This window comes from Agelaius phoeniceus, chromosome 8, assembly GCF_051311805.1.
Source record: "Agelaius phoeniceus isolate bAgePho1 chromosome 8, bAgePho1.hap1, whole genome shotgun sequence".
Classification (NCBI taxonomy): domain Eukaryota; kingdom Metazoa; phylum Chordata; class Aves; order Passeriformes; family Icteridae; genus Agelaius; species Agelaius phoeniceus.
In genome coordinates, this window is record NC_135272.1 from 7,856,554 (window position 1) to 7,880,820 (window position 24,267).

The 24,267-nt window shown below is 41.0% G+C and overlaps 1 protein-coding gene across 3 annotated transcripts in view; it reads right to left on the bottom strand.

Moving 5' to 3' along the window:
- The window catches only part of MTA1 (metastasis associated 1), a 75,125-nt gene that overhangs the window by 22,713 nt on the left and 28,145 nt on the right, over positions 1-24,267 (bottom strand). For 2 of the 3 annotated variants that reach the window (XM_077181895.1, XM_054638394.2), the window contains exons 6-14: positions 22,463-22,580; positions 20,786-20,888; positions 18,711-18,810; positions 17,074-17,262; positions 15,896-15,970; positions 9,212-9,270; positions 2,807-2,922; positions 1,850-2,001; positions 29-218 (exon numbers count right to left, since the gene is read on the bottom strand). In XM_077181895.1, the coding sequence (XP_077038010.1) occupies positions 29-218; positions 1,850-2,001; positions 2,807-2,922; positions 9,212-9,270; positions 15,896-15,970; positions 17,074-17,262; positions 18,711-18,810; positions 20,786-20,888; positions 22,463-22,580 (1,102 nt within the window). Of the gene's footprint in view, positions 1-28; positions 219-1,849; positions 2,002-2,806; positions 2,923-9,211; positions 9,271-15,895; positions 15,971-17,073; positions 17,263-18,710; positions 18,811-20,785; positions 20,889-22,462; positions 22,581-24,267 lie in introns of those variants that run through there. The other variant, XM_077181896.1, reaches the window with a different exon arrangement.

Genomic DNA, 24,267 nt, shown 5'->3' on the forward strand with positions numbered 1-24,267 from the left:
AAGGAGGTCCCAGCTGCAGCTCACTCACATTCTGCTTTGATTGCTGCACTGTTGATAGGCAGATAGGGGTGTCTTGCAGCATGCCAAGGGCGCAAGATATCTCGACATAAACGTCTGGCAATTCTGGTCAGTTTTGTTGTGTGCAGATAGAAAGCTTGTCGTGTCTTCATAGCAAACTTGGGACTCCCACTGTTTCGTACTGGCACACCATGAGGACTCTGAAGGGAAAGGAAAATAAAAATGGTTTCCAAAAAAAGTAATTATTAGAAAGTACAGCTGCAAAGAATAGAAAGTATTATGTAAAAATCACTTTCAACTACTGATTCTCAGACACAAGAACAGAAATGGTATTACAAATGAAAGTATTTTTAACCCAGCTATTCCCTATTTCCCAAGTCTTACCCCTAATATCTCAAAGGATAAAATGAAGGTAAACTTTTCCACTTTGCAGGGAAGCATTTATTTCTATGCTGTCACAAGCTTTAAGGTAGGGATCCAAAAGCCAGACACGAAGAAGTTACCTGGTGCTATCACATGATTAGAGCTTATAGGCTCAAGAGAAAGACTCTCCAGTTTTGGATGCTCAGGGTTGCTCTGGAGGTATAATGCAAACTCTTATAACAAAGCATTTGTCAGAAGGAGGGGAAAATCAGAAAGAGCTGCATAACAAAAATATACACCAAAAACTCATTTTCTAAAGCAAATGTATGGCATGCAGGAATGGTTTTGGTTCAAAGCTGCAAGAATTTAATTCTTACTCTCAACAAATGTACTCAGAGATAGAGTTCATATTCATTGCATATAATAAAGAATACTACTGGAAGACATTTATCAGTTACTGAGAACCATAGTAGTTATCTTCTTTATGAAAAGCAACTAAGTCAACCAATGAAATAATGCAAGTAGTATCTTATCTCAGACTCACCCACAGCTGGAAAACAGGAAGAAACTTCAGTTTGGGGAGAACAAGGCTTTCCCTTCTATGACTATTTATATACTTTTAATTAACAAACAAGAGGTATAAGGCAGTTATCTCAGCAATTAGGAGGCTTCAGAGGGCAAAGAGAAGCCCGGATAGGATAAATGTTAAACAAAAGAAATGGAAAGGGAATGATAGCAAAGAATAGGAGAGAGGAAGGAAATTATCCTGAGATAAAAGTTCAGTGTGTGCTATCCTTCTATCCATGTGATACAGCTACCTTCTCCAATCAGCTTAATGTCTAATGCTTCCAGATTAAACTTCTACCAAATTCAGAAAAAAACCTGAGAATTTTGGTTTTCAAATAAGAGAGAAAAAATGAAACAGAAACAGCTCATACAATGCTTACTCAAACCTTTCCAAAAAAAGGAGGATTATTAACAAAAACAGGATTAGGTAGAAAAACAAGATAAAGGATCTCTAAAAAGTCACTAGCTATTTGGGGTATATCTAATTTTGAATATGCCTTGGGAGAGTAAATAGGTTTCAGGAAATAATTAATTCTTTTGGAGAAAAAAAAACCAGTGCTGTCCCCCCTACAGCAAAAATCATGGAAACCAAATACCAGAAACACTGGCTGGCATTTCAGTTTCTCCCATCTCCACTAAGTCATTTCATGCATTTGAAGGCTGGTTTGCTAAACAAACGATGGGTTTCTTTTCCTCAGGGCAGTACTTGGCAACAAATTACTTCTAGCTGAGGTTAATGCGCCAACTTCTGCTTGACACGAAATACCAAACCCAAGGACAACAATGAGGGCTGCAGGCATTCTTTTGGTGGTTAAATATTTAAGACCAGTGAGCAGGCAGTTAGGCAGCATGACACTCAGCTTGCCAGGCAGAGGCAGCAGTCTGCCTGGTGGATACCCACCAGATTATTGCGGTTTGGTCCGGGCCTCTCCCCATCTAAGCGTGTTGGCATTTTCAAGCCACCGTATTTCTTCCAGTAGGTCCAACAGGATGCACAGAGGCGACACTGCATGTTAGGGGGACCCCAAGAATACCACTGGTAAGACTGGGTGGCTAGAGATAACAAAGGTGGAAATTATATATATCCTTACACAGGATCACTTTTCAGATCTTATTCTCTTTAGAAGCAGCACAAAAGAAAACATCCCCCCACACACAGAGCAAAGCTCAAACAGACCTTCAAAACTGATGATGGCTTCACTGTCATCACCACTGTTAAACATACTTGTGATTTCAGCAGAATTAATTACATTAATTAATCTACATTCCTTTTAAAAAGCTAACAGAAAAAAACAATTATTAAGATAGGAAGATTTCCTGTCAGTGGATGAGAAGGTTCTCTTTTTGCAAGAGAATTTCTGCAGAACATGGGAAACAGCAAAGATTGCCTTCAGGAACTTCCCATATATTAATTTTACAACTGAAAAATGTACAGAGTCTGTGACTTGACTTCTCATACACCATCATTCCAGCATCTCTACAGGCTCCCCATAAAGGAGCACAATCATTAAAACTCAGTATAATATCAGGCAGCAGATCAAACACAATGGTGTCACATATTTTAAAAACTACTAAAAATGATGAAAAAAAATTGTCAAATTCACACATTAGTGATTTAAATATTCACTCAATAGTTACATGCAATTATGTAGAACATTTACTAACTGCCCCTTTAGTACTTCATAATTCTATATACAAATGTAACATTAGTAGTTAAAAACCAAAACAAACACTAAACAAAAACAACCTCAAAAAACCCCAAACTTTTAAATGCTGCAATATCCAGTTCTGCCCCCACCCCAGCACAAGACAGCTTTGACTTTAACATTTCCATCTCAGCCGCCATTCTGGCACTTACTGTAACAGCTCTCACAGGCCCGTCCTGCTCCCGCGTTCTGTGCCTGGACTCCAGTACCATTTACCACTCCTGGTTTGACATTATTTACATTGATCTGGTTGGGGTTTGGCTTGTTACTTAAGACACAAAGCAAAAAGAATGACAAGTGTTAATTGAAGCATGCAATTTTTTATTTGACTTTTGAAAGTATGGCCCAAAATGGCTGAAGACTCAAATTTCATTCAGCATGGGGCTTCCAGAACCAGCTGTAATTACCAGCAATCTGACTTTTATGAAGACACTGTCTTCAATAATATTTTTAAAATATTGATAATGAAAATAACTATAATGATAGTTGGATGCCATTTACAAGACTTCAAAACCTTTCAGCAAACAATAAACCAGTCCAGGTAGACTTGTATTTTATTCACTATCCCAGACATGTGAATCCAGGTAAAAACAGATCTCACAAGTCCTCAACATGAGAGATATTTTACTTAAATCTCCAAAAAGAAGGCTGGGGGCAGGAGCAGCAGGCAGAGAGAGGGCAGTGCCTGCTTTAATCAGAGAAGTTGTACACAATACAACCCTAGACTGCAGTCACAAATATTTTCATGTTGTCTCACTGCAAGAGTTTGGATCATGTGGCTACAATTCCCACAAAAACACCCAACATACAACAACATCTGGGTCACCTCAGCTCATCCCTATACCCTCTTTTAATATGATGATTCTGGAAAGGCCAAGACCTATGAGCTAAAACAAAAGCTACTGGCGGGAGCTGAGAATGGAAGGCCAACAAAACCTTGGCGTGGAGAGCAGTATGGAATAGCACAAAATCTCTGCAGAGGAAGAAGTGCCTGAGGGGGAAAATGAGGCCTTCAAAAAATCGGGCATGGGAGGGAAGGAGGAGGACAGAATATTGCTATTGCAGGGACAGGACTTCTGGGGAATGGAGGAAGGTGGAAGAAGTTGTACACAAAGTTTCACACAAGAGCACACATCAAATGTGCAAGGACTCTGGAGTTCTGTTAGGGTTCACATTATAGAAGTAGCAAAGAGCAGGCAGGCTTTGGAGCCAACTGCTGAACATGAGCCCCAACTGCAATGCTGGTTACATTCCTATCGTATTCCCTTACCTGAAGACTGAAGGGAGTAGGCATATTCCTTTTATTTCCAACTAACAAACCCATCATTTGGAAGGAGAAAAATCTTAAAATGGCTATCTGAAACCTCCTTTTCTTACACATCAGTTGCACACTGACACAGGAGTCACAGTGATTGCAGTAACCCAGAATACTTGCTGTGTTTCACCCAGGCTAGAGCTACAAAAACAGCATTGTGGGAATAGAGCCAAATTAATTTCTTTCTAACGGGGCACGAGCATCAGGTTTCATGTTCTCAGCAATGAAAAGCAAAGGAGTTCCAACTGACATAATTCTGAAGACAACTGGAAAGCTGATGCTGCTCTGCAAGCCAGAAAACATCCTTCTTATCTGAAAACGTCCAATCAGATCCTGAGATAGAGAGCTCAGTAAAGCTCCATTTTGACAGAGACAAAATAAGTTCTGCTGTGAATGGAACTACAGGAACTACATAGAGGTTGCATAAGGAGGGAAGAGTGTGTTTGTCCAGTCCAGGAAAAACTTCTGATAGTGTTCTCACTGTAAAATTCAGAGCCTTTTTGTAGCAGAGAAAGCTCAGGAGGCCAAATGGCACAGGAACACTGTAAGTAGTTTGTTCTTATAGTGCACTGAGCAGCACATACACAGCTCAAAAGCAGCAGAGGAGATTAAAAAAAAGACATTTAGATGAATTCACAAGCCTGAATATTTTTTCATCTCCTTGTGCTTATTAATTTGCCCAGCTCCTCCAAAGATTAAAGTGTTTCAGGGTGCTTATCAGAAAGGCACCAAGTTCTGACCCTGCAGATGGCAGGAGATCCGAGGGCAGTTTAACAAAGGGGCAGTTGAAAGAGGGAACAGTCACGCTCCTCTGCTCTGGGATGTCACTATAGTAACCTGCTGCAAAAGAACTTCTGCCAATGATTCACCAGCAAACTCCATATGCAAACATTGCCCCAGTACTGCAGAACAAACAGCCCTCCCAGACACACTGCCACAGGCGGTGTTGCTTCACAAAGAAGAGACTGAAGTAAAGAAAACTAAGGCCTTATGCTTCAACATCAGGCCTGTTGCTTCCCTTCTATACCTTGGATTTATTCCCCAAAAACATAGCAGAATAGTCTGACATCCATCAGCAAAACCCAACAAAGAATTGTTGGGTTACATGTCCAAAGAACTGGGACTAGAAAGGAGGATCATGGCCTGACTCCATTATCCTCTCTAAAACCATTATCAAGCCTATTAAAACACGAGTGGAAAGCATGCACTGGTGCAAGCTGATCACCAAACCACGGTGATCAGAAGGACTAACATGCTGTAGTTGAGGTAAATGTCAGGATTCTGCAGCACTACAAGAAGTGAAGCTGCAGCAAGCACCAGAGAGTGTCCTGCTCCAAAGCTACAGTCAAGTTTCTGAGTGGCAGATAATGTTTTCATTATATGAGAACGAAAAAGCTCTTAATTGTTGATGATATGTTAATTAAACTTGTTTGATATCACCAAAGCCTGCCACAGCTATTAACAAGAGAATCAGATGAGTAACTGGATGAATCATTAAGCAATTAATGAAGCTGAAGCTAAAGATGCAAATAAGGTAGTGAGAATACTGATGGTATGGCAAACTGTCATTTCCAGTTCTTGTTTCAGGAATGGAAGTCTCTTAAAGGGGTTTCAGTTATGAAGGAGCAGTCAGTTATGCTGGAACAGGGACCATGAAGTGCAGATTTCTGGGCTGTATTCTTCAGCTCAGTCCCAAGGGAAGAGATGGAGGCAATAAAGCATATGCAGAGAGAAGCCTGTCAACAGAGACTGAGACCTCTGCACAAAAAAGACCCAACTTGCAGATAATCCTGATCCCCACACAAGACTGATATCCCTTCAGCAGATGAGTAGACAGCATTTGGCCCACAGCACAGTGATAAAATGTTTGTTGTTAGAAATAATTATCAACTCAATACCATCCTGTGAATATTTCCTATTATTGAAGAACCCATGTGTGCTGGATGCAACAAAACAAGTTAGAAATAAAGCCTCAGAAATAAAAACAATTTAAAATCCTTTTTAAGGCACATTTGCACCATTCATCTCTGGGCATCTAATGGAAGTGTTTGGATCCAGGCAACAGAGGTGAGCTTTCCTCACAGCTCTCCAACCTCCTGTGAATACCCACTTCTAAGAGCAGGTCTAATGACCATTAAACAATGCCTTCTGAATAGGAACAGCTTTCTCCAACAAAATGTTGGGGATTGCCATTTTAACTAGCACAGCTACAGAGGGAAGAGCAGCATTACACCTTTTTAGTTTTCCATGTTGCCATGGACCTCTGCACAATGAGACAGGGAAGAAAAACGATCTTGCTCCTCAAGTAGAGGACAACCAAGAAACAGACAAAGGAATTATCTTCAGCTTGTTAAGCAGTTGCCCCTTGTAGTGAACCAAAGCTTTGACCTATTCCTCCAGTTTCTCTATTGGATTCACAAAAGGGGCACAGTAGGGAGAACAGTATTTCCCTGCTTCACAGCCTTTGAGAGGCTGCATTTGCAGCTTGTCAATGTGCTTTGAGAGTCTCAGATAAAATACTGTAAATAGAATGTATTCATTAACACATACAGATGGAGAGTTAAAAGTTACATTTTGGAGACTGGAAATCGTGTGGAGCAGTTCACTCTTCCCTTTCTGTTCTTACCCCTTCTGGTATCACTTAGATCAAAGCAAATGAGGGAAAAGCCACACAAAACTGGATGTCTCAGCCTTCACAACTGCAGATGTCCTAATCCCAAAAAGCACAAGCTACACAACGAGATCTTCATCAAAAAGAAGATGGTACATATGATGTCTGCAAGATTAGTAAAAGCAGAGCACAGCTTCCACAACAACCTGAAGAGTATGTTTGGGTACACACTAGAAGGAGAAAGAGTCTGAGACTACACCTGCATGAAGGTCTTTCAAGCACTGCAGTCACTTTGAAAGATGCAGGATGAGGAGGTGAGAATGTGGAATCTCTTTGCATGTTCAGATTTCTGTTGCTGCTTCAACACCACTCACACTGACACAGACAGTGCTACAGAAAACAACTGAAACATTTGTTTTTCAGTATTTCCTGAGTTTAACTGATTTTACACTTTTTCCTTTCACCAGGAAAGCACATCAGTGCTTTTCAGCCAGAGTTTCATTGCAAAGCCATATTTATAGACATCAGGTTCTGTCGAGTCAACTACAAATGTCTGCCCCAAAACCAGGGTTATTCTTGGAAGAGGTACAGAAATGCTTATTCAGTCTGAGTCAGAAGTGTTTTTCTAAGACTTTGGTGTAGGGCTTGATAACCTCACATCAACTACCTGTATGACCCTCCATGCTTCAGTTACCTGCATCAAAAAATTTGGGGCACAGTTTCAAGTTAAAAAATATCAACTCTAAAGCTTTACACAGAGCTGCTATTTGTCACTGCGTAACACGTATGTGACCTTTGAAGACAGCTTCTATTCTTTTTCTTATTATCTTCCTCCTCTCTGCTACATTTTCCTATTTACCATCAGAGAAACAAACAAGAGCCCTATCAATGGAAGACAGCCAGAGGAAAAAAAAAGGTAAAATTGTTTGAGCCTGATATCCTCCAGAGTCTCTCACTGCCAACAATTTTACACCAGTTACTGTTAAAATGGGTTTCAGTCAATCAGGTGATACACTTCTGCATAGGTCTTGTGACAGCCTATATCAAGTAATTTATTTTTGAGGTGACAAGTGGATCATTATGGCTCAAGCCTAGAAACAGGAATGGGCTCAGTAACATGATAAGGACAAATCAATAACATTGGTATTTAGATCCCTACACCGTGCATTGCTATTACAAGCCAAGAATATAATCTCCTTCTAGGTCACAAGATAATGTAGATGTCATAGAGTCTCTATATGCCAGCCCTTGTACTCAAGCTTGTGTAGAAGTAATCCAAAAAGCTTAGAAATATTTAATTATTGCCACCTTTAGAGGTATTAATAGCAAGAACACAGAAGAAACATTCCTGTGGGATTAAGTAAGTAATGTAATTGCTACTTTCCCTGATATACATGAAAGGATATTGAAGGAGGAGGAAAATGTATCCCCCATTTTATCAATTAAATAATATGTAAGTTAAGGTACAACACTCATAAAATGAACCGTGACTGGAAATCAAAGCCAGAGACAGAAGAGCAGCCATGTGGGCAGAGCCAGGTCTCTTCCTGGAGCAGGGAGCTAAGTTGCTGATTTGATTATGTGTTCTCTAGGTAGGAAAAAAAATTACCTTGCTGAGGGATAAGATGCCACTCCAGGCAGCCATTATCAAATGAACACCACAACCTTCCAAACACAAAGCCCTCCCTCCACACATTCTAATCCAAGAGAACAGCAGGACTGCCAGGCTCTCTCGTCTGCAATATCCTTTTGCATCTGCAGTCTAAATTATACTGCCTTTTGCTTTATGAGCTTATCACATTGTGAATTCGTGTTTAATTTGATGTCCAGTGTCCCCCTGCAGAGTAACACCATCCACAAAAAGCAATACTGTTGAAAAATTGTGTGACAAGAAATCTATTTGGCTTCACTCTGAATATTACACCTCATTTTTAGTAAATTCACCTGAGAGGTATTGACATATGATCATGGATCCTCTACTTTCAGAAGAAATAAGGGGCTGTCTTGCAAGCTAAATATATAAAAATTAGTTTTATCTAAAGTAACAGAACAGATGGTAGAAGTTCATAAATATTTAAAAGGAGACAGCATAAAAGAGCAAAGAAGTTATTGGGGATAAAACACAGGGGAGCATATCTGGGAGTGAAAGTTGAAAAGTGAAAGGAAAGGGTAGACTAGAAGTTCTGCATTATAACTACTACTGACTAGGCTATGCAGATGAAATGCAAGAGAAGACACATTTTACGAAACATTTTGTTTTAAAATATATGTACACCTATAAATAATTATACATTATTTTTAATATATAACGATATATAGCAAACAGGCATTGGTGATCCACTGCTGAGAACAATTAAGGAAAACAGATAGATTATTAAGCAGTTAATTAGCTACCCTTTTGTTCACAACCATGCTGATCTGCCAGTAAGTCTCCAACTCCCAGTCCATACAAAAAGAAAAATTAGAAGATAATTAACAGTCACTTCAGGATGGGAACATTACAGAGAATGCAGGAAATGAGCAACACTTAGCACAACATCCTAACCAGGAAATAATAATATTGCTAGGACATAGAAAATGCTACACCAATCCCTCTACAATGAGATAAAAAACAAAACAAGAGATACTTACTAGTTGGGTATATACACTTGTTTTAGCTTGCTTTCTGCTTCTGCTGCTTTCAATCGTTTCTTTGAATAGAAAAAAGAAAATGGTTAAAATAAAAAGAAAATAAGAGCCATCTTAGCTGAGTCAAGTAGTAAACCTAGAAAGACTTCAGCAGTTATTTACCAAGCAGTTACCACTAAATCTCCTTCCAACAAAAAAATATTCACTGAAGACAACTGTGGGCATCACATAACTATGTAGCTTTTCAAAAAGTTCAAAGAGATGTCAAGCTAATATAAATGAGGACAAACTTTTCATTCCCATTCACTTCAAATCAAATTCCTCTTTTTAAAAGTTTTTATTTTCCCTGCAGAAGAAAATCTGACATGTCACTGTCAATTCTCCATGATAACATTCACCAGTTGGACAGTAAGAGATACAGCAATACCACCTCTCCATCACAGTTCCTCAACAGCTGCACCAATTCAAAGTTTCAAGTAAGACTTTTGATACCCCTAAATTTCTGAAGGCTCAGTGACACAGGATATTTTTCTTTTGACATTAGGAAGATCAATAACTCCTTTTATAACTCATACCTTCACCATTTAAGCAGTAAGAGAGACACTCTGAGATTCAAGTTTTCTCTTTATTACATTTGCTAAATAAATTTAGGGTGAACCTCTGGAGGTGTCTAGTTCAACCTCTGCTCAAAGCTGATACCAGCTGTCTGCATAAAGCTGTGACACTGTTCTCCAGACAAACCAGCAGCATGGGGATATTCCAGACAAACAAAACAGGCTAGCTTAACATTTGCTATGCAGCAGCCTCAAGGCACAGTCTAGGAAAATAATTGTAAAGCCCAAGTCAGTATCTTCATAGAAGCAGGAAGCATCAGAAAACATAATAAAATTGAAGAGTGTATCACTGAGGAGCTGGACAAACATAAAAACTGTTTTTACAGAGACACCACAGACACACACAGAAACAACAAAGTAAATGTTTCCTGTAAGCATAAAGCTTTTATCAGGACAGTTTTAAACAACCATTTTCCGTTGGACACACTGACAGTTCCTCACCAAAGCTCTCTGGACTACTGAAGAATTCCCCTCTTCCCTTTTCCTGTAAATAACAGTCACCCTATCTTAGAAACCAAAGTGAAGTTGTCAGACAAGAGAGCAAGGAATGAGAAAACAGAACCTCTGGAAGTTATCCTAATGGCTACACCTACAGAGAGCTGCACTCCTGGCTGACTCCTTTCTGCTGGGATGGGCCAGTTTCCCAGATTGCCTCTGTTAAACTCCACCCAGGACAAGAACTGCTGCCTGAAAACTGGCCTCCAGAGAGCCCAAACAAAGACCTGCTGGAGATAATCCTTATCAATCCCACAGATGTGCAGGAGGCAATAACACACACCTTGCTGCCAGTCATGGAACTGAAGAGGTTCTCCTGAATATGAACTGCAGGTTCAAACTGATTATTTTCAAGACACCGTAACTGAGCATCTTGATATAAGAAACAAAAGCACCCAAAGAGGGGCCCCAAGAAGTGCTGTCACCATGGTTCTCCAAACAGCATCAGAAATCCTCCTCTACCTTCCAGAGACACTACACAAAAAAATGATCCTTTTAACAAAATGCATGCTCAGATGCCCTTCAGCTCAGGAACTGGAGCCTGTTCCACACACAGCCTCAGCTGAAAAAGAAGACTTCATGCTCCAGGCCCAGACTGCCACAGGCACCTACATCAGCAGATGAACAGCTCCAGAGCTCGTAGTCCCCCCAGGAAATACATGGAAATCCAACACCAGACACTGCCAAACAGCTTCAAATACTGCTTGATGACCAGTACCAGATTCCAATTTCCTTGAGACTCGAAATTCAGGAAACTTAAACTGGTAGAGGACTGTAGTGCTTTTTAAGTTTCTAGATTGTGGGAGGAAAAAGCTGCAGTTTTCTTGACAACATCTCCCAAAGGGACTGTATGGCATCATTATGTTATGACAGTTTTGGAAATGTATGAATGCAAGAGCTTCATCCAAGCACAAAACATTACCAGTAACTACAACATTCTCCTGTGCACAACATAAAGCCACTTACTTGCCTTGGGGATGTGGCTAATTTAGGGTATTAAGCAGTATTTTGGTAAACAGGTGATGAATGTTAACCTCACCCCACAGGTTTCCTTTGTGACTGATGACCATGGAGCAAGCCCTGAGCCAAGAACTGCCCTAAGTCACCTGGACCTCACAACACCCTCCTCTCTCCCTGCTGCCTGGGGAGCAGCACAGCACACAACAAAGGGCACACACCCCTATGACAAACAGCACACCAGGAGAACTGAGGGTTTCCAGAAGGCACCACAATGTCCTGGGTAAGAAGAGGCTCTGCACTAAGTACCTGTGGCTGTGGGCAATCAATAGAGATATGATGGGTTTCCTATTTCCTGGCAGTGACTGATCCCAGAAGGTACAAAAGAGAGGTGCCTGAAATGTAGTTGTGCACAATTTCAGAATAATCCCTTCCCTGATAGAGTGCTTTGCTAGGTCCTTTGCCAGTTATTAATTGATCTGTGCCTGAAGCATATTTCTGCTATAAATTCTTAATGCTGTCTGATGTAGTTATGAATGTCCTCACTCCCAAGAAAAACCCAGAACATCTGTAACTTTTTCTAGTAGTTTGGCCTAAAAAATCTTTTTGAATTATTCATATATATACAGATCTTAAGTATATCCTCTTATTTACCTCATCATATTTTTCCCATCTATAAAAGGAAGATACTACCAACATATCTATCCCACAGGGACCAAGGGATTAAAATACTAAGCACTGTACATTCAAGTTGGTGCAAACATCTGTCTTTTATATATCCTCTCCCAGATTTGCCATCCTACCCACTGAGCTTGAAAGAGTTTTATAATAGGTGACGTATCAGAGCAAATGTTTGTGGTCATTTTCTGAAGAGTGAACACTTACAAAGAGGAAATAACAAAAGTAATCCAGGAACACTGTGGATATTTCAACCTCCACAGCACAAGGTTGGTGGATAGCGTGGGGATGCCTAAGATATACTCAAATATTAAGTCTTTATTAGTTTATGATAGGAAAGACAAATTACACCTTCTGGGTTCAGAAGGAGAACTTTCACACTGCTTATTCTTTTTTCAAACCCCTGAGCATACAAGTGTTGAACACACAATGGAGGTCAAGGAGGTGGGACAGAAGAGGGAATTAGTCTGTGATGCATTTGGGAGAAATGCTCCCAGCTGCTTGTGCTCCAGCAACACATCTCAGAATGGATGGGTTGTACCTATGGTCTCTGGCAGTTTTGGCAAGGAAGTGACTGAGTTCCATATTACCACAGGTTTAACAGGAGGTGTTTGGGGATAAAACATCCCACAAACCTGGAAAAACCTTTCATTTATGTTATTTCTACACTTCAGCACACAGAATTTTATGAAGGCTGGTACATTAAGACATCACTCACAGCTCTGGGTTAGGTACAAAGCAGGCTTACATCCCTTCAGAAATATGCATTCTATCTGCATCAAGTCTGACCCAGAGATCTCAACTTTGTGGAGTCAAATGTAAGGGCATTTCCACTTTTCCCAGTGTCTTCTCACCAAGCAGACCTTAAAACCAACTTTCACTGTCTATTCCTCCTATACTTCTCTAATGCCACTTCCACATAAAAAATAGAACAGTAGAAATTGATAGTATTTGATCTTCCCCTTGAAGTTACCTGCTCCTCAGAAAAATAAAAATGGGAAAACTAAATTAAAGCCTTTAACTCTCAGAAAGAATGTGACTAATTCAAACAATCATCTGCCACTGCCATGTCCCAGGCTTGTCTCAACCCATGGAAAATTTAATGTTTTCAAGTTTTCAGGACTTCCCCTAATGATAAGCACAACAGTAGAAGCATTTAGTATTTTAAAAAAATCACCCTGGAATTCACAACTACGCAAGAACTCAACCTCTAACTGAATGAAAATGTAGGCCCAGCCAAACACCACATCAACCCTCAGAGCTCTCAAATCACTGGGAGAAGTCAACAAACAGCTGTCAAACAGTCAAAGCCATTTGAAACCTTCCTTAATCAGAAATAGACACTCTTGTGTACTGACACAGAAAATCTGTCCCAGGAAAAGAACACGTTCAAAGGAGACCCAGGATAGTGAATTTGGAATGCACCACCCTCCTTTTGTTCATGACAGCTCTGAAAGGCTGTTATTGACAGGACAGCTCTTGGGATCACTGTGGACAGGCATTCAGGAGCCTGCACTAAAACACCAATCCTGTGTTGCCATCGTATTAGAATCAGTCCTAGCAGCTCTGTTCTTGGGGTCGGTCCTTCTCCAGATGACTGAGCTCCTACTTATGCTGGTAATCTTCAAAAGGTTATCTTCAAATAAAAATGACTGGAAAAGAGATGCAAGTGCACGCTCCAAAAAAAGCCAATTTGCACACATCTTCATCTCAGTGTCCTACTCACAAGACAAGGCAGTGCTGCACTGAGCCTTCTGATCTCAGGTACACCAACAGGAGTACAAGTTACTGTTCAGTTCTCAGAATGGGCCTTCTGTCAAAGGCAACTCAAAATGCCCCTTTCTCAATGGCAAGAAACAAAGAGATTGTGATTCAGTACTATGGCAGTGTTCCCTCATGCCAAGAAAACATCAAGGGAAACACAGAAATCCAGTAGGATGCAAACAGCTCCCAACTAACTCTTGCTTCTTCATCCAAGCAGGCAATTGGTTGGTGACACAAATCTTCATTGCTATGTTTTCTAACTCACAGAAATAGACAATTTAAACGTACTTTTAATGTTCATTCAACCAAAGATTTTATAAGAATAAGCAAGTTATTAATACTATTATTAAACCCTGTAACATACAAACTTGAAATATAATTTAATCATGTTCTTGGAAAGAGGGAAGTGGAAGTGCAAAAACTCGAGGTACACACTTTGCATATCCTTACTTGGGATATTTTCTGTATCTTAGGTACAAAAGTGCTGTCAAGACTCAGAATCATTTTGTGGTATTAGACCAAGGGAAGAGTCCGCAAAGAACAAACACTATGAAGAAACAGATGGAAAAAATGGTAACAGATGTACTTTGTCAAAGACCCTGCCCTCATCAAGTAAAATACAAACGTAATACACCATTATTTGAACTACAACTTCCTATGCTTTCTCTTTGCGGTTACATATAGATAGCTCTCTCAAGCTTTTTATAAATGTTTCATGGTATTATTTGCTTGTACAACCTGGGAATTTGAGATGAGTCTTCAGCTCAATTCAGACCTAATTGATGTGGTGTCTCTGCACTGCAGCTTCTACTGTTCAGCTTATACTGTCCCCAAGAGCAGAGTCTCTAATTGGAAGTTTTCCCCAAATCCTACATCCTGGTAAACTCCTGGGCAGCACATGTAAGGTGCAGCATAACCATGAGAGAAAACCCTGTGCCCAGGAACAGAACAAGCCAGTATAAGAAACTTTAGGTTTAGGGTGTTTTTTAACTGCTGCAAGAGCAAATAATTAAAGTCTTCACATAATTACCTCCTCTGCAATTTTGCCTATGCAAAAACAAACTTTAAGAAAATGGAGAAAACAATGGGGAAGAAAAAAACATGAGCTTTATTCTTCCCAACCATACCAGCTTCCATCACTATCTCATGTTCCTACCACCCACTTCCTACCTAGAATGAAAAGTTTCAGTCAAAGAATGAACTTAGGGAAATAGTGGAATGAGCATGCCACTAATACTTTTAATAAAAGTGAAATATAATTGATGCAAAAGAAGAGTGCTCATTTGTCATGAGGGGACCTCTAGTTTCAACAGTACCCCAGCCAGCAAGAAAATGGTAAAAATCACATTACAGCACATGGCAAACATTGGTCAATGCCTCAGGCACCTAGTCTTTATCCCAGGTTGAATTTCCAAGGAAACAAGTTAAGGCAGGACATTGTCACAATTCCACTTTTTCTAATACTTCAACTAGATGCCTCATCTCAGGATTGATAATTATAATGAAAAACCCATTCTAAATTTCTCCCTTCTTTTACTCAGTTTTCCTGTCAAATATTGTGAGTAGTTTTCAGCAACTGATACTCTGCAAGAATTTGCATGCCACTTGCATTGTGCTTGCTTTTTGTCAGGACCAGCCAGCCTTTGTATTTAAACAAGCAGAGATAAAAATGATTGTAAACACTACTCAAAAGTTGATTCTCAAGTATAACAAGCCTGGGAATTGGAGCCAGTGACACTTCCCAGGTAAACACTTGACTCACAGAGCTTACATGGGGCAGCCTCGTGCATCTGCCACCCAAGCCATGGGCAGCAGTGCTGGGGAATCAGGGTGGGGCCTCCTGCACAGCAACTGCCCCTCCAAGAAGTCACTGAAGGGAACCTTGAACTCCACAGTCAAAAAGCAACTGCCCTGCCTTCCCTCCTCTGCTGAATTTCAAACCAGACATTAGAAAGCTCTGAGCAAACAGGGTAGCAGCAAACATGAAAAGAATGCACTCTTGCCAATGCTGTTTGTATCCACAGAAGGGCTGATGATTTTAGGGACAAGAGGCTGATCATAACAGAACTCACCTGTTGGAAAGGCTGAACCCCCAAGGAGGAGAATAAACAAGGCTTGGTTTCACAGGCAAGAAAAACAACTTCTGTTAGAATGAAGGAGGTGATTCTGACTCTCTTACCTGCTGAACGTATCTGTCTGTAGTTTTCCACATATAGTAATATTCTATAATGCTTGTTAAGGACTTCCATGGGAGCTGGGGACACAAAGGAAAAACAGCATTTATTGAAGGGAGTTGGCACACAGTCTCACTGAAATTCACAGGATTCTTCTGACTAATGGTTGCAGCAGTCTTGCAACTACTAGCCCTCCTCAAAAAAAAAGACAGTCTGAATCTACAAAGGGGATTAGATGCACATGGGACCCATGTTAAATTAAATGCCCTTTCAAAATACTCTGAGCTTTCAGTGTAAAAGTGGAACAGGCTGCAGGTAAATCTTCATGCTGCACTGGCTGACAGCAAACCATTCCAGAGAGGCACAATGTGGAAGGAATCCCACAGGCTCAGACTCTGCTTCAGCAGCAGTTAAAGCAAGAGTCACAACTACAGTATCACAGCTCTGATACGTTTGGCTTCAATGGAGCTGGCCCATTAAAAAAAAAAACAAAACAAAACAAACTGCTAACAGAATTGTGCCCTGCCAGTTCTGTTCTCTGCATGAGAAGCATGAGGATTTCAGCAGGACCACAGAGTGTGCTGCTGTTTCCAAGTCCCTCTAATAGATTAGAGCACAGGACAAACAACACTGAAACTACTTGTTTTGTCCCAGAGCATCTGAACAATGACACAGTGAAACTTGGCTCTTCTTACAGTGCTCCATTCAATCTGCAGGCTGAGCACCTAGGGTGGTGCTTTGGCCAAACTACAGGACACTTCCCTTGGATGCCCAGGATTCCTTTTGAAAACTTTCAAAAGGCCCTTTCTGAAACCACATTGTAAAGGTGACTACATTTTCAGGTTTCAGAAGGCCGAATATTTATCTTCCTTTAAACACAAATTACTCTAGAGCAGCTCGGCTGTCACAACAGTTTCCTACATCCTCCCTTGGCTGTAGTGGAACAGATGATCCTAAATTAACGTTTCTACAGGAAAAACTATGATCTGTGATTTGAAATTCTGACTGTACACCAGGATGTCACTAGTATGAGGTCTCCCTTTCCCCACTTTACAGCAAGACACGCACTCCAGTTCAAAGCCCCCTTGCTCACACAATGAAGAACACAGTTTAGACAAGCTGCAAGTCAGCTCTGCCACCAGTCAGAGCTGGTCACCACAGGGGCACCTTTTTATATACTTACAAAATCTTGCTGAATGTCAGTGAAATCTTTTCCATATTTTTCTAGTGCTTCCTCAAAGAGGTTTGCCTCTGAAGCAGACCACTCCTCCATCTCATCTCTGCACAGGACTGGCCCACCTTGTGGCACAAGTGCAGAGATTGCCTTGGAAATGTCATAGACATTTTTGTGCAAAGTGTCCATAGCATGGAACTAGGGGGTTGGAAAGGAGAAAGAAACGTAAGGACAAGTATCTGGGGGGAAAAATGTTCAACAGTGAAACAGCAATAACAAATTCTGCACTGAGTTGTGAAGGTGTGGTATTCTGTACCTAAGGAAAAGTCAGTAAAAGCTGGTTCCACCCTCACACTGACTGTAGTTGTCAGTGTACAAACCTAACATTCGCTAATAGTGAGGTTTGTGGAGCACAAGCTCTTGTGTATCAATTATTCCTATCAGCACCTCACCAGCAGCACCATGGCAGCACTGCTGGTAAGAAGATGCACAGGATGGATCCACTCCCCCCAGGACTGAGCTACCATCCCCAGACGGGCCATGGAGATAAGAGGCCCAAGGGCGTTTCCTCACAGACATAGCCATGCATTTTCTTTGTCAAATAATCCATAAAAAATTCATATATGAAAAACAAGAGCAGCAACACATGTATACATCCCCCCCCCCCCAAAGGGCAGAAACCTCAACAAAGATTCAAGTTAAGTCACACATCACAGCTGAATAGGAAAAAAGAATGACTCTCAGGGGCAATTACTCCTCAGAAAGCCAAGCTACGGCTGTCTGCAACTTGTGATTTATAAGGGCTGAGAACATGCTGAGAGGGAGGAATTGCTATTAGTAAATGAAAGCTTGGCTTTATTTCCACGTTTCTGCAGTTTTAATCAGGATGTTATTTGCCTTTCATCATACCAGTTTTGTGTATGTGCATAATTAACCTTCACTGTTCTAGACTAGAATTTGTTCTATGTCTAAGTTTACATTACTCCAGTAATGAGGTGAGGCTTTGATAACAGTTCTCTGGAGACTTCAAATATTTTATTCAAATTTTCATTAAACTTTCTGTAGCATAAAAGTTCAAGTTTTTTCCCTTTCCTTGATCTACTCAGCAATATTTATGATTATGAAATGTTAACAATATCACTACTACTCAAGTACTCTAAACTGGAAGTCAAAGAGAACAGTATCAACTGACATTTCTTATCTGACCACAAGCTTTTCCCCCAGACATCCTTGGTCAATCTCACCCAAGGATGCCAGTGACAATCTGGTGTTGGGAAAGTGATGATGAATGGCATTCTGGCACTGTAACATTACAGACAGGCAGACCATAATTTGTGTTCTTCTCAAGAGAGCTACTGAGCCCGTGCAAGGGATGAGCTGTCAAGCATGTCATCAGACTATTTTAATACAACTAAACAAAAAAAAAAAAATTGCCTCATAGTATTATCCGTGATGGATCATAAGAGGCACAAGGCCAGAAGAAGTTACTTCATCTGTAACTAAAGGATTCCTTTGCAAAAGCAGGGTCTGTTTCACAGCAAGCCACAACTACAATCCATCTGTCCCATCCTCTTTGCCAACTGTTAATGTTGAGGTGAATATTTTGCATCTCTCACAAACTTAAGGTCTTCTAAAGAAAATCTTACCAGTGTGATGTCCCTGGAGGCTGCTGCAGCACTCATGTGCAAACTTGGCTGTCTGACAGAACTACTGCAATCCAGGGCTCGGGCAAAAGTACCAACGGATCTGAAAGGAATTAAACACAGCGTTAATTTCGTGTGCAAACCCAGCATAAATATAAACACCCAGCCAGCACTTTCTGAGATGAGCAGACTCCATTTCCCAGTTACAAGATTACATGGTTTAGCACTCATTCTGAGCCAGAGACCATTCTCTCCAAATACGGTTTGTTATTGTGAGCACTTTACTTAGTTCATATGATTGAAGAGGCTTAGGCATGGCAGAGGAAACAGAGAAAGACTCAGGGGTCACCAATGGGGAGTTTTGAGCTACTCTCTTTCCCTTATCTCTCAACAGACTTGAGCTGCAACAGGAACAGGGCACAAGCAAGCTTTATGAATGACAATAATCTCCTTCACAATGGCAAAGAGCAGTGATGCACTGTCCAAAAGGTACAAAGACAGATGCCAAGATCAGACACAAAAAATGCAGCAATGCAAGCGTTTTTCTAAAAGTCTCAGAAAATTTGAAACAGTATTATTTTACAACATTGTATCATATATATTTCATAAAGCCTGCATAACACAGCAATTCTCAAATACTTCACAACTCATCTCTGCATCTGAGACCACAAGCCCCATGCTCTTCACCTTATTCCTACAGAAATTAGTTGGAAAAACCTGTAACAAGCATTGGTTCTCAAAATTCCTACTCCCCCACTTGCTTGCTACGCCACATGGGTGCAACACTTGTGCTGCTGCACAGTGAACTGGAGCTGAACTCCTCTGAGCAACTACAACAACAAAATAGGCGGGTTGGGTTTTCCCCCTCCACTCAGGTCACTTCCCCAAAGCAGCTGAGAGCACAGAGGAACACACTGGTGCCAAGCAGTGCAGGAGTAGGAAAGGTAAATGTTTGAGAAGTAGTTGTCACCAAACATCTAATTTTGGCCAAAATCCAAACAAGCCTCCCCCATCAGTGTCTGTGGTGACTCACACCTCACCCTCTTCCCAGCCTCCCAGTCACTATCCCTGCCCCACAACTCCCCCGAGCCCAGCTTCAGCTGAACTGATACTTCCGTATGTGTGAACTAATTATAAACTGGAACGCTTTGCTGATTCTGAACAGAAGCAATTCCTGCACTCATCTTTGCAGTGATTCTCATTACAGCCTGCACCTTGCAGCAGCAAACCCAGTGGGCAGCACTGACTGCCAGAAAGAGCCGCTCAAACCAGCTCTGCCACCAGAAAGTGGAAACACCCATCACAAAGCAGCTCCACAGTCACTACAAACCAAACCACGTGAAAACCCAAGAGGGGGAAGGGGAAAAAAAGGCAGACAGAACCAGGGTTCATTTCTAAAAGTACCACCTAAAACACAGAGAATTTGGAGAGTGTTACTGTGTATTTTTTTCCCTAAATTATTCAGTCATCAATTGCTAAGACAGCCTAAAATTTAATAGAGGCTTCTGTTTATAGAAATGGATACCAACGAATTAGTTCAAGAACCTTTTATAAAGGAAGAGCTGATCAACAAAGATTGCTTTGGGCTTAAATAAAAACATCAGTAGAGATTTGCAGGGTTTTATTTTATTGTACCTACCTCTTGGAATCTAGGCATTAGAAAATATCTCCAGCCCATCATAAGCATTTACCAGAATTCTTAGCAAACCATTAATGGATGTTAAAGTGTCACTGGCTTTGAAAAAAGCAGTAAATGGAGAGAGCAAAGAACTGCCAAGAATTTAATTCACTAAGTCTTCTGCATGCTGACTAAAGTATTCAAAAAACCCCACCAACTACAGGATCATTTTCACATGCAACTTGCTTTGCTTTTATGAAACCAAGTTGTAAATCTGAGGAGCTGTTCCTAAAGTCATGCTATTCCCACGAATGCATGTAAAATGTACCTCATCTTAAAATGGAGCAAGTGAATCAAGCAACCAGAACCAGCACTCATTCTAATAACACAAAAAAGAACACAAGAAAGTGCTTGGAAGAGTTACACTTACTTCTTCAAAGGAGAGGTGAAATACTCTTACCGTGCTACCACCAGGAACTGGTCTATCTGCTTGTCTACTAGTGGGTTAAAGGCTTCCCAAACTTTTGTTTCAAGTTTTGACTGATCTCTTCCATCATCCTCGCCTGGTTGAAAAACAAATCAGAAGTATTCAGTATGGCTCTTCTAAAATATGAGTACTTTCTAGATTCCTTTTTTATCTCATAATAATGTCACTGTTAGCCCATCTCAGTTACTCTGCCTAACAGGCCACTGTGAAAATTTCACTCACTTATTTGTATGTGACAATTTCAGCTTGACAGACACAGCAACACAGCTCATCCACATTGGGCAATCAGATTTTCACAGACTGGTGTCAGAGGATATGTCATGGAAAACAGAGTGCATCTTTCTCCAAACTAGACAGTTGCTTTCCCCAGCTTGTCTGTCTTCCTCCTTTATCTTGCAGCAGTTCCAGGAAAACACACACTCCAAGCTGCTCTGAGCAGGCAAAGAGTGGCTGGTTCAACCCATCTCAGCTGCTTTCTAGGGGGGAAGCCATGGCATCAGACACTCCTCATTTTCCTGAGTCTAAACAAGCCAGAATACCATGGCAAAATACAGGAGCTATTGAGACTTTTTTCTTTCTGCTTCCTTTAAAACATCTGGCAATTATCCTCCTCTGAAGTCCCATGTTGGCCCACTGAGGGAACAGGATGCCTTTCAGATTAGTTCATCCTCACTTAGGAGACTTGCCCAGCTGTTGGATAAATACTGGTTTCATAGACAAATTAAACAAGAATCCTGAGCCCTTTTTTCGCCTGTCTTAACATGAGACTAACAGTGTCAGGAGAGCTTCTAAGCAAAGATAGAAGCACCTCATTGCTTCCACATCCTGGCCCATCCAGACTGGATGTGGTCTTCCCAACACAGGTCACAACCCTCTCTCTCCTAGGAGAAGCTTATGGATAGACCTTGCCCTCTGCATTACACAGGGCTCAGGAAAGAACAATTAGATGCCAACACTCCTCATCCCTCTCAGTTTTTCAGCCCACTTTAGGATCTGTAGGGTAGTGCAGAGACAAATCTAAAGTTAGTTACTATCTGATAAATATTCCTGGTTCCTGCTACTTCTCCCTCATCCTCATGTCCTCATGGTCCCACTGCTCCATGACACAGGCTGAAGTCTCAATGCATGCTCCAGCCAGCAAATTCTTCCTCCTGCCTGTTAACACTGCAGGTGAGAAGTCTAGGCTGGCAGCCAACACTGGGATGGGGAGAGGGCTCCAGGGAAAAGGCACCCAGCAGTAATGGGCAAATTGATGAGGGTAGACAGCATTTAATTGGCAGCAATTTGGGAGGAGCTCTTATAGAGAAGTGAGGCTTGATTAAAAACACAAAAGGCTTTACAGATGTGATGGAAATTTGTGTTTCCCATGGAAATTCTGAAATCTCTTAATAAAAAGAGTGCAAGCTCCGAGAGAGCCCATTAATTCAATTTATTTCAACAACTTTTATGATTTGGACAAATGCCCATTTAAAGACCCATTTGCAAGAGAACTAATTGCCTTCAGTGGGCAACAGCCTCCACAAACCCAGCCACTGCTGCACACATGGCCTGGCAGTGGAAACCATCTCCCACACCTAGGCAGGCCTCACACAGAGAAGTGGCCACGTTCAACATGAACTCTTGATAATTTAAATAAATTACAGAAATTACCCTCTTTTAGTAAGTCTGTTATATCTGCCTGGTATCTGTTTCCAACTCGAATCTCTCCTTTATCAGCAAGCAGGGTCTTTTGCTGAGGATCATACACTAGTGAATAAAAGAAGAAATCCTAAAAATAAAACAAGAGCAAAAAGGTAAACAGTGTTATTAGCTTTTACTTTCAGCTTTGCAACCATACTACCAAGTTTTTACAGTTTAAGTGTGGTTTTTACATATATATATATAGATTTTAAAATTGGGCGAACAAAAAGTAAATGAACCACCAGTTTAAAAACTCCATTTAAGTGCCACTACTTTCTTCTATATTACAAGCGTTAGCTCTCAACAACAGTCTCTCTCTTAACATACAGCCTCCCAAATTGAAGTGAACAAAGCTCCTCTTGCATAGGGCAAGGCTCAGAAGGGCCAGGACACAATTTTTAGTCACATCAGCTATTTCAGAACACAAAATTGCCACATTCCATGCAATTCCCATATTCCAAACCAGGAGGATTAGACATCAGTAACCCATCCACACAGAAATACCAGCACATATTGAAACATAACTTCAGAATGTTATAGCCAGACTAATGCAACCCCATAGAGGTGTGAAGCCCCAGACAAACCCTATGGCCTCTGCTGGGCTTGCTCCAATCTCTCAATGTCTCCCATGCTGCAAGGCCTAAAGCTGGACAAAAACCTGCACAAGTGGTCTCACAAGGGATGAAGTGAGGAGATGACCCCCTTCCCTCCATCTGCTGGCTACACTGCTGCTAATACAGACCAGGATGTGCTCAGCTTTCCCTGGCACAGGGATGTGCTGCTGACCAACTTCTGGCCTGCTACCATCTAAGCTTAAAGCACCACGTTTCTTTCTGCTTGTTATTAGGAGAGGGGCAGCAGATTTGGCAGCAGCAGTAATTAGCTGCAGGTGGCAATCCACTAATTTGTTGCTTTTGTTCAAGTAGATGTGGAAAAGGCTAAAATAGCTGCTTGGCTTCCGCTACCTTGGTGTGTAAAATGAAAGCAAGAAGGCATTCCAGAATGAGAATGTTCTGCCAGGGCAGAGTAAGGAAACTGCCAAAATTTTTAACTACCTAAAACTGTACAGTTTAAGTAATTAAACTTTTCTGCATGGATAAGTACTGAGCTATAGCTATTGACCAGGTATGCTCCATCAAAGTATAGTGTGCAGTTCTGGGCAGGATTAAAGCTCTGGTAGGACATGGAACAACAGACCTTTTGTAACCTCTGTCCACAGCAACGTGTTTATCAGGAAGGAGAATTGTCTGAACAGAAACAGGATGTGCAGTGTGCCATTTTCCACATCTCAGGTTTCTGGCTTATTTTTTCACTCCCCTTATTTCTCTGGCACTAGCAGGCACCCTGTTTAAATACATCTCATTTCATGTTCACCTCATTTTTCCCTTTCCCTATATTTGTATGTGTCAACAGTATGCAACAAAAATTAGGACAAAACCAGCAAGAGTTTCAAGCCCTGTTCAGCTTTATGAAGAGGTGGCAAAGGAAAAGAGAGTCTCCCAATCTGTCATGCAAAGCCCCAGAAAAAGAAGAATTGCTGCGAGTTTCCACAGTAACATGGCAAAAATTCTGGAAGACAACTGAACTTCAACTAGAAAGGTTGTCTGTAGTTGGGTTTAGGGTCAGAGGATTTGATTGCATCCTAAGTAAATGATACTTTTGAAAAAACTCCTACTCCCACAGACACCAGGGTCAAGTTACATCAACCTACGGGCAGAAGGCAGCTTCAGAGCATATGAAAACTCATTTATATCACATCTATGTAAAGAAATCTG